General features: G+C 44.6%; 1 protein-coding gene across 1 annotated transcript in view; it reads right to left on the bottom strand.

Annotated features, from left to right (window-relative positions):
• The window catches only part of RAB3GAP2 (RAB3 GTPase activating non-catalytic protein subunit 2), a 63,078-nt gene that overhangs the window by 6,729 nt on the left and 40,528 nt on the right, over window positions 1–15,821 (bottom strand). The window contains exons 20-30 of the mRNA XM_029047302.2: window positions 15,074–15,287; window positions 13,933–14,030; window positions 10,281–10,386; window positions 7,976–8,136; window positions 6,857–7,085; window positions 5,072–5,245; window positions 4,864–4,970; window positions 3,566–3,632; window positions 2,079–2,149; window positions 1,548–1,583; window positions 287–361 (exon numbers count right to left, since the gene is read on the bottom strand). Coding sequence (XP_028903135.1) covers window positions 287–361; window positions 1,548–1,583; window positions 2,079–2,149; window positions 3,566–3,632; window positions 4,864–4,970; window positions 5,072–5,245; window positions 6,857–7,085; window positions 7,976–8,136; window positions 10,281–10,386; window positions 13,933–14,030; window positions 15,074–15,287 — 1,338 coding nt within the window. The remainder of the gene's footprint in view (window positions 1–286; window positions 362–1,547; window positions 1,584–2,078; window positions 2,150–3,565; window positions 3,633–4,863; window positions 4,971–5,071; window positions 5,246–6,856; window positions 7,086–7,975; window positions 8,137–10,280; window positions 10,387–13,932; window positions 14,031–15,073; window positions 15,288–15,821) is intronic.

Genomic DNA, 15,821 nt, shown 5'->3' with positions numbered 1-15,821 from the left:
TCGCACGCTCCCCGATCACTGCTCTTTTGCTGTACTTAATCCCATCGAGTCGTAAAAACCAGGAGTCCTACGCACTATGGCGAGGCTTGACCCTTGACCCGCAAGCAGGTGCCCACTGTTTCTCCCTCCCCCAAATCTATCTGTACCGTTAGGCTGAGAACTGACTGGTGTTGTGGGAAGAATTCTGGCCAAGTCTTCCACCGGGCCAGATTTAAATCGGGCACTGAAAATCTGTAACGGTAAAACTTGGTGCATTTTTCCCTAGACGACGATGCATCCTTTTTACCTCCATTAAAGTCTGGAGCAGGTCCAAGCACGAGCCAAGAAAAGATGTCATCGCTGTGTCGCTCATCCCCACATCCTGGTTTAAAGGAGGAAAACTGTTAGACCATCCAGTGCTATTTCAGCTCTCTGCCCAATAAAATCTTCATCGACGTGATACATCAGAACTGGGGCGGGGGCGGGGAGGGAGGTAGTCTGATAGATTACATCGGCAGACACTGGAACACTAACTCTTCTCCAGCCTTAAATCAAGCTCTCTCTAAAACCAGGCTGTGAAGCACATAAAACGCATAACCTCGTGACCCGACAGCCACAATACGGCTACCCCAGCCGAGTGACGCCACGTGTCGTCGTGGTTAGAGAGCAGTGACCAGCTGTCTGCACCCGAAGGCCGGGAAAACCAGCCAGACAGGCCTCCCTCGTTCCCACCATACCCCACCACTCCATCTTGGGCTCTTAGCTCCTGCCAAATAAACCCCTAAAACCATCCTCTGTTCCTGACTCTTCCTCCTGCAACCCACTGCTCATATTCAGGCCGGAGCTTTTGCAAACCACATCCTTGTTCTCCTTCAAAGGCCTCCTAAAAAAGCCATGTCTCCAAGCGTAACCCTCAATTAATCACGTCCCCCAGCTTCCCCATCCGATCAGCCAGTTCAACGCTCTTCTGCCCTTATCTGCTGCTATATCTTCTTCCATCTCCCTCATTAGACTGTTAAGTCATTGAGAGCGAGGATCACATAATTTACTTCTTTTGTATGTCACCCAAGCACCAAGGACAGTCCTCGTTTAGCACGTGTTTCCACTCTGCTCTCTGGATAGAAAGCTGTTGGGAATTAAGGAAACGTCCTCTGATAAAAGCTGCTTGTTTGGATACAGCACGACATGGCGTGGCCAGGGGAGGGCACACTCCAACGCAAATTTTCCTTAACCCGGGATTAAGAAGCCCGTGTTATAGGAGGAACGACTGGACGGAGCGGACGGTCGCTAAACACTACTGATACGGACACCCGGGGCTTCGACGGCTCACGTCTGGGTCTGACAAATCTGGAAGCTGGAATTAAAACTGGCCAAATCCAACTGCAAGTTTCCCACAACATACAGTATTTCCCTCTGCTCCGCCCACCTCCTGATATGACTTCAAATCGATCCAGAGCAACGCTGAAAATTCAAAAAACCGCAGTTCAGAAACGACACCCTAAAATGACAGTTTGGCAACTGGCTCAAACCCAATCACTTGCTTAGTTTAGAAGAAAAGATTCACTTACCCTCCTGCAGAGTCTGTCCTTTGGAGATTTGCCAACCTAGAAGAAAAAAAGAGGAATGTGACTATGGCACGAAAGGACAAATCCACCACACCCACCTACTCTGGATAAAGGAGGTCATACTTTTTAAAAAAAAGTTTATTCAAATTACTGTGACTTTTGAGGTAAAGGTGGTGCCTAGTTTGGGTTATCTGACTTTTTAAATTAAAGGTCATCTTACTGACTGGGGAAGACCAGCTACTTCGGATTCCTCACTATTTTGAATGAGCTGATTTTGGATCAATGAGGTTTCAACTTATAATGTATAATGGAGAAGACTTTATGCAGTTGAATAAAATAGGGATAAACACTATTAAACAAAACTAACCCTTGTAATCATTTGGGTTGGCAGGAATAGCTCAGGGCGGGGCTGCTGCTGTGTGGTCTAGCATACATCCCACCTGACAACACTGTGAATCTGGTTCAACCGAGCAAGCACAGGGATGGCATAAAACAGGTCGAACCCAATTCAGAACTAAGGATGACAAGGCTCACCTTGTCCATCAGATACGTAGCAGCAGAAAACCTCTTAACGATGAATGTGTTCCACATCATTAAAGCGATCCCTACAAAACAAGGGGGAAAAAACACACATTTTCATGATAGTGATCATCTTTTCGGACACACAACTGTCCCTGAATGCGTGTTTTCAGACAGTAGGCTCGTTACGGGGAGAGAACAGGTCTGCTGATTCTGTTGCACTGTATTCTCTCAAGCGATTACTAGGAGTTAGCACTCTGCATATAGTAAGTGCTCAGTAAATACCACTGATTGACTGATTTTGGCTCGAGTCAATGGAGGGTAAAAGCTGTCTTTCCATGGTTACCCGAGCCGCTGGTTTCCTTTCGGTCCCGCTTGGACGCTCGGCGATACCTTGAAGGGGAGGCAGCTGGCCTCGCTGTCCAATCCCTCCCCCTCGGAGCTTCGCCAGCACCCACAAGAGGTCCAGAGGACCAAAAGGACCTTGCCCCAGGCCCCTGGCAGGGGCTTCCTGGCTAGAGGTCACGCAGGAAGAGCAGGGAGGGTCGATTGCAAATAGGTTTCTTGGCTGCCTCCCTGAGGGGACTGGTCCCTCTGTCTGTCTTGTCCTCTCCCAAGCGCTTAGTACAGTGCTCTGCACACAGTAAGAGCTCAATAAATACCACGGATTGATCGCTACAGCACATACCGGTGGCCTGGCGCTGGGAAGCAGCTACAGCTGGAGAGAGGGAGGAGCTGGATTCTTTGAACATTCCCAAGTGCATCGTACAGTGCTCAGCACACAATAAGCACTCAGATTGATTTGGAAGGTCTTAAATGTCCAGCTCTCTAAAAATGTGAGGCAAACTTTGTGAACCAATGTAGAGAGGGAATTTCCTTCTTTTACAAATTTTGCCCCCGTAAAATCTCAGCAATCGAAACAGGCACAAAAGAGGGGAGAATTCAACTACTGTGTTTTTCTACTCTCCCAAGAGCTTCAGTACCGTGCTCTGCACACAGTAAATGCTCAATAAATAGGACTGATTGATTACATTTGTCCAAGCCCGATTCTAGCCTTATTGAAAGCCAGTGGCTAACGGGATTTCCCCAGGTGAAATCCTCTCGATTCTGCTCTCTCAATTTCTGCCTGTCATTTACTCATTTATTTCATCTGTGTTAGAAGCAATCAACTGATATGACAGTAACGGGGCAGCTAATGTAGAAAAGAACAGTTCCGGTGCCTCCCAAGTCAGAAAAGGAGGAACTTCTTGGCAGAGACTTAATTTCTCTCCAGAAGAAGTGTATGGTGGAAAGCTTGAGGATGGAGGATGGTGAAACTCCGTTACTATGACACCGAGGAAAATCTCAAATGGCAGGACCGGCAACAGTGTCACATTCCAGGAGGGAAAATACATGTATTCGTTGCACCACCAAGAACGGGCTCAATTACCTCTAAAGAGACTCAAACATTATTTCATCTTTGCAATGTCTACCAAGGATGATTTGAAGAACAGTTTGCTTACCGTGTTGCACATGGGCGTTAAGGATACATTTCAGGTGTTCTATAGACCGAATGAAAAAATGTGCTACCTTACAAACAGGAAAAGAAAAATAAAATGATTAAGTACCTTGGGGTAGCAGTCACATTCCGGTAGTGATTTATCGGATATGTCCAAATACATATCATAATGAGCTATTAGAAGATGGGCCAACTTTGGCAAAGGAAATTTTGACTTTCCCTTCTAAGATCTCTCTTCTGAACACTCTTCCCTAGTTCTAAGATCATGTCTTCACTGGCAAAGGAAGTAAAAGAACTTAGAGCTGATTCTACATTTCAGAGGATGCCGTATCTCCTCAGAAGATTTCCATCCAGTTCTTTTAGGAAGTGGATTTTGCACTTGACAATATTTTTGCATTCAATGTGGCAAGCAGGATGGTGTGAGCTCCTTGAGGCCAGAGACTCTGATTATACACAGTAGATAATAAACATCATTGATTAAAGAAAGTGACATGACAAATCTGGATACAGATTACAGAGAACATTGGGTTTTGAGGGAAATAAAATTAAGATGAAAATTAGATTTCCAGAAAACAGTGAGAATGTGACCAATTAATTCAGAGTTGCTAAAAAAAAGTGGTTCCCCAATGAAGACACATCAGAAATGTAAATATCACTGCCCAAACTGTATTCCTTAAGCCTGCCCAGCGGTATCCTTTTTAACTGACCTACATCCAATTCACAAAGGTGTTAAACTGGTGCCCATGCATGTGTGATAACAAAAACTTGAGTTCTTTCTACTTAGAGTTCATAATATCAAAAACTGGAAGGGTCTGGGAAAGATCAGCTCATCCAATTCCCGGTTTCTAGGTTTCCATCACTGTCTTTTTTTAGAGACTCCAAATTGGACTTAACACAGTCCACCTCTGGGAATTTCAGAGTCTAGTACCAGCGCTTGCCTCTCTCTCCAGCACACTGTAAGCTCCTTGAGCAGGGATCGCGTCTACCGACTCTACTGTATTATACTTTCCCAAGCGCTGTGCTCTGTGCACAGTCAGCACTCAAATACCACTCATTTTCTAGATTTTGATCTCTAGCACCTCTTTCTAGACCCTGACAAATTAAGACATTGTAGTTAGCTGACTGCATCCAAGTCAAGATTTGGGTGAAAAAAATAAACCTTGGGGTCAGGACTGATCATCCCAACCTAACTGTAGATAAAGAGTCAGTTCCTAGCAAAAGCTAGACAACCAGACACTATTTCGTCCAAAAGGTATAAAGCACAAGAGACCTTCTGTCAGTAGTAGTCAGCGAGAACTTTACCTCTGGGTCTTTATTCCACTGCACAACATATTCCCAACAACAGTGCGCATGTATCACATCAAATTCAAGGCTACAAGGAAATTGTTGATATGCTAAATGCAGCAATTCTGAAATTTAAAAGAGTGTTAGTTGGGTTTTCATTCCTCAATGCAATGAACAGTCAACCACATTACTCCAGTCTAAACCTTGGGCCCTTACTGAGGTTTACCTAGTATTGTTTGCAAATCCATCCCGGCCTCTGGTTCCTCAGGGAAAACTTTACTGGTGGCTTCATGAGGTGGTTCTGCAAGGTCTTGATCTCTTTCTCCATCAGCCAGTTTCAACACATCAGGACTAAAGTCTTGCTTAAATATCCATTTAGCTACACTATCTGCAATTCCTCCTAAAGGAAAGAAAAACACAAAAAAAGGAACGGATTAGCGAATCTGGCCAAGTCTACCGGGGGAAATCGGTTTCCTTTCCCTGAAAAACAGATCTGGTGATCAACATAGGCAGAGGGTAGGCCTACAGTTAAATGCCAAGGTATTCTTAGGAAATTTGGAGCTGTGCAAAGGCTTACCTTGAATTCTGCCTCAGAGCCAGCCCCAGGAGCACTAGAGCAAGCTTTGAAGGAGACCTTTGGGCTTTCCGGCTTCCAGCCCTGATCTTGCACCTCACTGACACCCAAAGGTGGGGAGGGGACTTAGGGCAGCCCAGACCTTTGGGATGAGGGGAGCGATGCCCAGACACCAGCTGCCAATCCAACAGTTACTGAGCCAATCAGGAGGCATGCACAAACCCCTACCTTCAAACAAAAAATATACCCACGCATGTACGAGCTAATGATTTCCAGTCTTCCCCTGCTGAATCGCGACAAAAAAAAGTAATGGAAGCAAATCCTGCTGTTATCTATCTATTGGGCATGTCACCGAAAACACTAACGCACGGATTCTGCAAAATATGTCCCATCTGACACTGGAGGGTTCGCAGACACTCATCTGCACACCAGATGAGCATCTGTACACTCATCTGTACACGTGTATACCAGATGACATTATTCCCAACTGAATTATCAAGGAGGAATTTCCATTTTAGCCACATTTCTCAAACAAACAAGGGTGATGCCCCTGTCACTCCAACAAATATGGTCCATTAGCTGGGTAGCTCCTATTTCCCGTTAGGGAGGCTACCCAAAGAAGGAGATTTCTGCTGTTCCAGAAATAAAGACTTTACTGAATAAACCTTCACTTTAGAAAACGGTACAATTAATTAACCGAAGTTGTCAAATTCACCGGAAAAACCAGATAGTGCCACACAAAACGTATTCCAAACTGTGACACAAGGAGAGGTCCCAGAATGAAGTCATTCCAGATCATTCTTTGAGTTACCTTAATTAACAATTAGCTAAATTGACCCAAAGCAGTTCAGACTCCAATGATTTGGAGAACACCTGCTCCCAGAGGGTCAGTTACTAATGGCAGGATTTTAAAGGCTCATTAGAAGTCCTTCAAAGGAGTTAAAATAAATTATATAAATGTGTGAACATACAGAAACAAACAGAAAGCTGAATGTTCTGACATGGTTCAGATAACCAGTTTGGATAGCTCAGATGACTTAAAAAAAACAAAACACACCTCACAAAATCAAAGAAAATGGTCAAACTGCCATCCTGAACAAAACTGAGTTTAGCCGATACCCGGATTAGTGACAATTTTGAGTCAGTGAGTATTTTCATTTTTAAATGCGTAAACAGAGTTAGCAGATCAGATATGGTACCTGTCTCTCACTGGGCTCATAATATCTTCTCCCATTTTAGAGATGAGGAAACCGAGGCCCAGCGGTTTTACATAACTTGCCCGAGGTCACACAACGGGATAGGGGCAGAGCAGGGATTAGAACGCAGGTCCTTTTATTTCCCCAGGCTGACAGACGCAGACCCGGACTCACTATCCACCTCTCCCTTTCTCAAAGAGCCACAGAGACCCCTCTGAAGCGTCATGTCAGCCACTTTTACCTTTTCCTCCTTCCAGCAGTTTCTTTACCGAAAGTCTGGCCAGGGGCTCGGCCTGCAGAGCGGATGACTTGGAGCCTCGGTTGTTCGCTCTACTGTGTAGCAGCGTCTGAAGTATCAGACAATCCTCCAGCTGTTTCAGCAGAAGTTTCCAGTACTCGGTGTCGAGCGAGAGCGCCTCCCAGGAGTCGGTAAGGCCTTCCGCATCAGCGCCTAGAGCCAATTGGGAAAACTAACAGGAGAGGGACTGCTGTCAACAGCCGACGAACAGAAGGCACTCCTTTAAATAGCACCTGGGGCCTAAAAACGGCGCTGACCCTCAGCCGTTCATTCATGCAATCAAATTTACTGAGAGCTTACTGTGTGCAAAGCACTGTACTAAATGCTTGGAAAGTACAATTCAGCAATAGAGACAATCCCCGCCCGTAACGGGCTTACCGACTGGAAGTCCTCCCAGTCTGCCTCCCCAGTGAGGCATAATCATTGTGGCATTTGTGAAGCGCTTACTTCGTGCCAAGCACCGCATTACGTGCTGCGGCGGATATGAGCACGGCCCATGTCCCACGAGGGGCTCATAATCTCAATCCCCATTTTATAGATCAGATAACCGGGGCCAAGAAGAGGGAAGTGACTTGCCCAAGGTAACATAGCAGACAAGTGGAGGAGCCAGGATCAGAACCCACGACCTTCTGACTCCCAGGCCCGTGCCCCATCCGCTACGCCGGGCTGCTTCTCCGGGCCACCCGTCTAACTGTGGAAGTGACTGGGCTTCCACCCACATTGCTCCTCTCTGGCTCAAAGGCTCAAGCAGAGTCAGAGTCAATCAAACAGCCCGCGAGCCCCGGAAGCTGAGAGCGGCAACTCCAAGGAAACTAAGTCTGCAGCGGGGTCAGAGCCAGAGGAGCGCCTCTGCAGGCCGGAGAGTGACGGCTCCTGCCTTTCTAACATGCCCCCTCCCTCTCTCTCCCTGACGGCCTCCGCGTGTGGCCTTTCAGGCGCTTTGAAATCTGCAGAGGGCCTTCCAGCCAAAATCATCGTCCCCCGGTGCCCCAAGGCGAGGGGCGGAGAGCAGTCAGGGGCGTTTCTGGGCACCAGGCGATCGTGGCACCTCCGCCGGCTTACTTTTTTCTCCGCCGTGCTGTCCGATATCTGGGCTGCAACAGAATGCCCGACGTGTGCGGAGAGCAGGGCCGCGCCGTTGTTCTCGGACTGAATGCAAGCTGTACGCATCTGCTGCCACCAGGGAGACACCGACTGCGAATCCCAACAATCATCTATTGCAACTGTGGGTGGGAAGGGAGAGGGAGGAGAGCGGAGAAAGAAATCACGGACGTTTGCCTTCCTTTTTTTAAAACAATTCAACTCTCGTGCGGATCTTTAAGCTTGAAAACCAAAACCAGGTTGAGCAACGAGGCGCTGCTAAGACCATCAAAGACACATCAAGGAAAAAGAAATAACTAGGAAAGATTTACCACTACATATACGGCACCCTGCCCAGAAAAGGAGGAACAAGCTTAAACCGGGCTCGGAAGAAAACTATTCCTGAACCAAAGCTGCGGGGGAGCCCAAGATGAAAAGGCCTCATTCCAATTTCACTGCTTAATCATTAGGTGCGCAAGGAAACACTAACCCTTACTGCCAGACGTAATGCTGATAAATGTTAGACGAGAGACACCTCAACGACCTGGTCATGTTCAAACTGGTTTATGTGAACCTGAATTCTGGGTCACCGCTTCAGGGTAGCATAAAGTGCATTTCCCCACAATGCAGGAGACTTTTTTTAATCGTGGATGAACCCGAGGATCTCAGGTCGACGTTGAGGATTGTAATTAAAAACACTCACCACATGCATTCGAATTCATTGAGCGCTTACTCTGCGCAGAGCACTGTACTAAGCGGTTGGGAGAGTACAGTACAACAAAAAACAGACACATCCCCTGCCCCCAACCAGCAATTGTTGTGATATTTCAGTGGCATGCCTATTATTACTGTGGTATCTGTTAAGCGCTCATTATACACCAAGCACTGTACTAAGCGCTGGAGTAGATACATCATCAGATCCGACAGTCCCCGTCCCATGCAGGGATCACAGTCCGAGGGGAGAGAGAAGGGGCATTCAATTCCCATTTTACAGATGAGGAGAACGAGGCACAGAGAAGTGACTTTTCTAAGGTCATACAGCAGGCAACTGGTAGAGCTAGGATTAGAACCCAAGTCCTCTGACAGGCCCAGCCTTCTTCCACTAGCCCACGCCAGAAATCCGACCCAAGCTTGGGCTGAACCAGAAGCCGACTAGGATTCATTTTCCGGGTGCGGGGGGGATGGGACACTGTACTGCCCCAGCGACCCATTGGGCAACCAGTCCAGCTGTTACCTAGGCAGGAGCAGGATGACACCGGCAGGGGGGCAATTCTACATCGGGCAGAAGATACGAAAGAGAAGCAGAAGAGTCCGGGGTAGATCTGGGCAGTAGGGAAAGAGCAAAGACCACCTGAAATGCCAACTGATTAGCTCCTACCACCTCTCACCCAAGGACAGAGTAACAGTACAGGAGAGCAGGCAGAGGCAGAGACTCTGGAAGAGAATCACAGAAGCAGAGCCGGCCTAAAAGCAGTGTAAGGGATGGGTGAATGGAACCTGTTAAACTTCAGAGTGAGCAAAGCATAGGAGTTGATTTTTTCGATAGCGATCCCCTAAGGAACTGTATTCTCCCAAGTGGTTGGCACAGGACAGGTGCTCGATAAATTCCACTGATTGACTGGGGAGAACCACCACTACCACCTCTCCCCCCCTAGACTGCAAGCTCATTGTCTGACAACTCTGTTGTACTGTATGTACGCTTCCAAGCGCTTAATACAGTGTTCTGCACATGGTAAGGGCTCAATAAATACCATTGACTGATGAACTGATCAATTGATGATTCATCAACTGATCGACTGATCCTCAGAGGCCCAAGGGAGTGGCAGGTGCTTACAGAAAGCAGGAATTTTCTGACAATGTTCTGTTAAACAGTGAAATGTGCTCTGAAGGGAAATTCTAGAGTTTCCCTTTCCTTTTCTTTGCAAGGTTCCTGTTTTGGCCTCCTGGCGCCTTCATTCGGACTGAAGGGGGGCTTGGGCATGTTTCCTGCAGGTGAAATGTGAAATGACCTGGGGCACCCAACATCAGCTCCCACGACAAGCCCGTGGGGACCGTCAACCCAGCGAATACGCTGGTGTCTTGTAGAATCATTTTTCTGAGCAAAATTCAACAGGTCACTCTGATTATCTGTATCCACGCCAGGCTTAACACAGTGCTCTGGCTCACAGGAAGCACCTAACGAACATCATCATTAACAAGGGCAGCATAAATTGCAAATACGAACGACCACCATGAATGCTATTTCTCTGTATTTCTCAGTGACAACTCCACATTAAAATCATTTTACCTTTCATCTTGCTCAGAAGTGACAGCATTGTGTGAAGGCAGCAAACAGACTGTGGTTTATCTATAATATCCTTTTCCTTAGAAAGCCACACATTCAGAAGCAGAGACTAAAACAAAGGAGAATGAAATTAAACTTAATTCTCCTGGAGCCTGGCATTTTTCCTACCTGGTTTGACCTCCAACTGAAAACCAAGGTTCTACGAAACGCAATTTCACCAGACCCAAACGCCACGCTCCGTGTTTTCATTCTTGATTAATTGTAAGAAAAGCTTTTAAGCAGGTACAGGACACTAAAATTTAGGTGTCAGTTCCACATACCTAGCTATAAATGTCATTCACCACCTGAGAGCCAACTCCTACTTGGGTCCAACTGAACTGTACTCTCCCAAGGATTTAGTACTCAATAAATACTATTGATTGGTTGTACTCGGTCCTAAAACGTGTTTCTGAAGATTCATGAATTTTGCTATAAACACATAACCATACACACGAAGAACTTAATATCGCTGTATTATGAGGCACCATCATACATTATCTGCCAAAGTGAAAGATCGTAGTTGTTATATCCCTCTATCTTTAGAGGCGTAAAAGTTAAAAAAAAAAGTTGAGGGAGGAGATGAGAGAAAACAAAAAATTGGTCCAGGCTTGCACACCTCATTTTCAAAAATCATAGGTCAAAACTTTAGTTGACCCACAGATATGTTCAATCCACAACTTTTAATACAGTTGCCTTCCCCCTCCCCCCACAATAGCTTTCCTCACAACCATTTATTGCTCCCTATTCCTACCACTTATGACTAGACTAAAAGATCAGAAATAAAAGACACTGAAATCAAGCACAGGTTACCACAAGAATCACTCTAAAAGGAAAAAGAGAGGCAAATTTATTTCAGGCCCACTAGCTGATCTTCATTGTCCTATTTTTCCATTAATCTGTGGACTGGTTCTTATTTTTATGACTGGAATAATCTCCTTCATCTCTCCTCAGATGTAAAATGTACTGCTGAGTTTTGAAAAAAATTGCAGTGCTGTGTTGTAAATGAAGGATCAAATCACGGCCTCATCAAGACAGAAAGAAAAGAAGGATGTTATATGAAGGGGTGGGATGACCTGTTCCTTAACTCCTCTAAAGAGAGAAAGAGAAAATGAATAGATGAATTAGAAGAGAGGCATCAGTTTATATGGAAGGATTATTTAACATGAAATAAACTAGGGGAGGAGAGGGAGGGAACCGTATTTTCTTATACCTATTGTACTCTCCCAAGTACCAAGACCAGTATCTTGCACACAGCTAGGTTTGCAATAAATATTACTGACTGATGATAGGCCTCCTTGTTGTCTAAGGAGGTCCTTTCTAGAACTATGAGTCTATGAACATAGTTTTTCCGCAAGATAGGAAAAACTTGTTTGGAGAATACAAGTCGAGGTTTGGGTTTACATTGGAAAACTCATTAACAATTAAGTTTCAATTAAAGGTAAAAGTATAACCATCATGTTAGTGTAAAACTTTACTAGACTCACTTTGGTGCAGAACATCACACAACAAATGTCAACTGTTAACTGGCGGTCTTTAACCATCAATGGCTACAGTTTCTCAGTGGTAGGATAAGGACAAAAAGATGAAAAACAAACCAACTATTAAATGGAAAACTTTAAAATAGATTTAAAGACCACTGGAGAATAATTGACAAAATAGGATTAGTGAGATGAAAGGGACTTTGAGAGGCAATCTACTTAATCCCCCGCCTGAAGGCAAGACCACAGCTAAACCATCCCAGAGAAGGATCTGCCCTATTTTAAGGACTTTCAGGGAGGGAAACTCTAGAATTTCCCGATAGCACATTTCACTGTTTAAGAGCACACTGTCAGAAAATTCCTGCTTTCAACTAATCTAAGCCTCTCATCTACAGTTTCAGCCCACTTCCTTTTGTTTTACCCTCAGCAAAGAGCCACAGCGAACCTTTCATACTGTAGAAGACCATTATTAAAGCATTCTTTAGCTGCCTAGTCTCCAGGTTAAATATTCTCAGTCTCTTTAGCCTTATAAGTCTTATTTTCCAATCCTTAATCATCTTTGTGGCTTTCCCCTAAATCCTTTTCATATTCTCTCAGGCTACGCAACCAGGGAAAAATGAATCGGAAACACTGCTGTACCAGTAATAGCGGGCAATATCTGAAATCTCCTGGGAACTGTAATATTTTGGGGCTGCCTGGCAAATGTTAACAGATTTTATAGCCTTATGTCAAAGCATAATTTATGTAGAATGCTTTTTTTTCCACCAATACACACTGTAGACTACAAGTACAGAAATCTTCATAAACTCAGTCCCTCTAAAACTGTCATTTTATACTACCAGATAGATAAATATTAGTATGAATATTAATCAGTATTACTATTTTTGGTGGTGGGATTTATTGAGTGCTTACTACATGATGATCACTGTGCTAAGGACCTGGGGAGTTACCACTTCAAATACCTCCTTTTAAAAGCTTAGCCTGTTTTTAACTTAGCTTCTTACTCTAATCCAACATCATACTACATGTCGCTTTCACTATCTTTCTTATTAGATCTCCTCATTTCTGGCACCTGATAACTGTCTTTCAAGAACAGGAGAGTTTTTATCACCTCACATGTACATAGCCTCTATCTGTGTGCTTTAAACCAAATGTTTCCTTATCCATTTTTCTCCTTGCCTCACCATAGAGCTAGGTTGCTCGAAAACACTGGGCTGCTGTGGCTTTTAAAAATGGGGCAGGTTTGGGTGTTGGGGACTGTGAGCCTGTGGTGGGCAGGGATTGTCTCTATCTGTTGACGAATTGTACTTTCCAAGCGTTTAGTACAGTGCTCTGCACACAGTAAGCATTCAATAAATACATCAGATTGAATGAATGAAGACAAAAATGAAGCAAAGGCAATAACCTGGGTTGCACTCCATTCACTAGTTGGGAGCTAGATAAAGTTTTGGAAATACTCTTTATTTAAGAGTCCCCAAGCTGTTGAGGTTGCAATCACAACTCCAAAATGTCAAAATATATGCACAACCTTAGAGGATTCCCTCTCACATCCATAAGGTTATTTTAAACTCTCTAGGCCTGATCTCAGGAACTTAAGTCTTCTGATGTAAATAATGTCACTGCCAGTCAGGTATGGTAGGTGACAAGCATCTATTGTAACAGGACAAAAAACAGGAAAAGAACACCACAGTTCTCATTTTATCTTTGTTAGAGTAGAGGAATTAAAATTCTGATTTAGGAACAAGCCAAGCAAAGTTCTGCAACATTTAGAAGGAAATGCGCTGTATATTATTCTAAGGGAAGTTTACTCCCCTGCAAAATAGAGCCATATTTGTTATTAGAGAAGAAAATTACATTAGGGATCAAAGTCAAGCCTGAGAGAGTGTGTCTAATCCCAAGTTTACTTCATCCTGACTTGGAATACATCTTGAATAAGATTTGCTGCAGCTTTCAGAGGAAAGAGAAACTGTTCCAGCATGAGAGTATGAACAGAGTTTGAAGATCGTCTGATTTCTCTGATGGTCCTCCAGAACATTTTTACCCATTTTCCAATAATGACGTGCCAAGGCTGAATGTTTTCCCGGATTTCCTTTCTCTGGGCAGCAGTATATCCAAAAATGAAAGACCTTGGATCTTACCAACAACAACTGGGGGCTGAGTCCGGCAGACTCCAATGTCCGGCACATGTCCTCAGTGGAGCTTTCTCCATGCAAACACTTCCAGAAAAAGAAGCTGCCTAGAAACACAGAAGGACAGAGATCTTACAGAAAAAACACTTCCCGACTAAATAGCCTGACTGGATTTCTCATTATGATGCATAGCTCCTCAATAACAAATGAGTGCTCCAGAGAAGGAAAAACGGACAGTCCATTTGACTCGATTGGAAATTGGCAGAAGAGTTTAACACTTAAACTCACTAAACACACTAGTGGATCATCAAAAACCTTATATGAACAGGAAGTACCTAAAAGAGGAAGCTCAGGCAGCAAGCAACCTCATTCAGACCAGAAAAACGGAGCAGGTCCAGGCTGAGTGACTGGGAAGATGAATTTTTATCGCATTCATTTCCCTGGGCTTGGTGGTAGGAATGCCCTGGACCCCTTCAGAGAGTCAGAAATGGGATGCTGGTGTTCCCTCCATCCCTTGAACCTCAAGGGACTATTTTACACTTCTTTCAGCTCCAAGAATGGGGTGAGGGAGAAGGAATGGCCGGGCGCTGTTCTCTGACTTAGGACGGATGGCACCCCGTACCCCAGCAGCGTTAAGAAAACAGGACCCCCTGTGCCTTAGAGTCTAGCCTGGAACGGGGCTAAGTCCAGCCACTCTGAAAATAGGGCTGTAGGGGACAAAGGAGTGACACTTTTTGATTCTGTCTGGACCCAAAAGCACACTCTCTGTGGGGGTAGGCTGTACTGTAGACTGGGAAAGGTAACGGAGGAAAGCAAGATGAGGATCTTGCACCTCAAAGCCTGTATTCTGATCTCAGTTTACTGGCGCTGTTCCAGTGAAAATACAGAAAGTTTGCTATTATATAGGACTTTAAGACTGAATTTTGTTTAAACTGAATTCCCAAAGTAAAACTCATTTTTCCATTTTAAGAGCATTAATGGCATTCAAATGGTTTTGAATGAAGTTGCGATTAACTAAGGCATTTAAAGGGGTAAACACACCACAAACTCCTCACACCCATAATTAAACAAGGTCTCTGTTTCCTGGTCCTCCTTTACTCACCCACTTCAGTCAAAAATATGAAACCAATCAGCCAGTGGTGTTACCTACCTAATGCCACAAATTCTGCATCACTTATCTTCTTCACAGTTATCACATCCTTTTCATATTCTAAATATTCCAGGAATGTCTTCACAGGCAACATACCATCTTCATCATCAGCAAATCGTACGCTGGTTTTCGTATTTTCTTGTTTATAGTTCCGTAGCAAAGCCTGGAGCCTAAGCAGTTCTTTTTCATCGAGTCTCAATAACATAGCCAAATCCTTAAAAATCGAAAACACAGAATCCAATGTTTCCTATGGAATCTGAATTAAAAAGGGATATAAGGGCCCTGCATTGGATATAAGCTCTTGGCATATGAGAGAAAAAAAGGATCTGTCCAGCACTGGGATGTCCACTTCACCTGTACTGCTCATCCAACCACTCTTTCTCAGTTTCCTTCATGGGCTCCTCTTCCACTTCCCACCTCCAACTGTGGGAGTCCCTCAAGGCTCGCTTTTGGATCCCTGTCTACATTTACTCCCTTTGAGAATGTATTCACTTTCACTGCTTTGGACTACCACCTCTATGTAGATGACTTCCATAGCTACATCTCCAACCCTGACCTCTTCTTCTCTGCAGTCTCACATTTCCTCCTTAAAAAAAAAAAAAAAGGTACTTACTAAGTACTAATGTGCCAAACACTTCACTAAGTGCTGGGATAGATAGAAGATAATCAGGCTGGACAGAGTTCCTGTCCCACATGAGGCGCAGATCTAAATAGGAGAGAGTAGGACTTAATCCTCAATTAACAAATG

The sequence above is a fragment of the Ornithorhynchus anatinus genome, chromosome 19 (assembly GCF_004115215.2).
Source record: "Ornithorhynchus anatinus isolate Pmale09 chromosome 19, mOrnAna1.pri.v4, whole genome shotgun sequence".
Classification (NCBI taxonomy): Eukaryota; Metazoa; Chordata; class Mammalia; order Monotremata; family Ornithorhynchidae; genus Ornithorhynchus; species Ornithorhynchus anatinus.
This window is presented reverse-complemented; position numbering and strand designations above follow the sequence as displayed.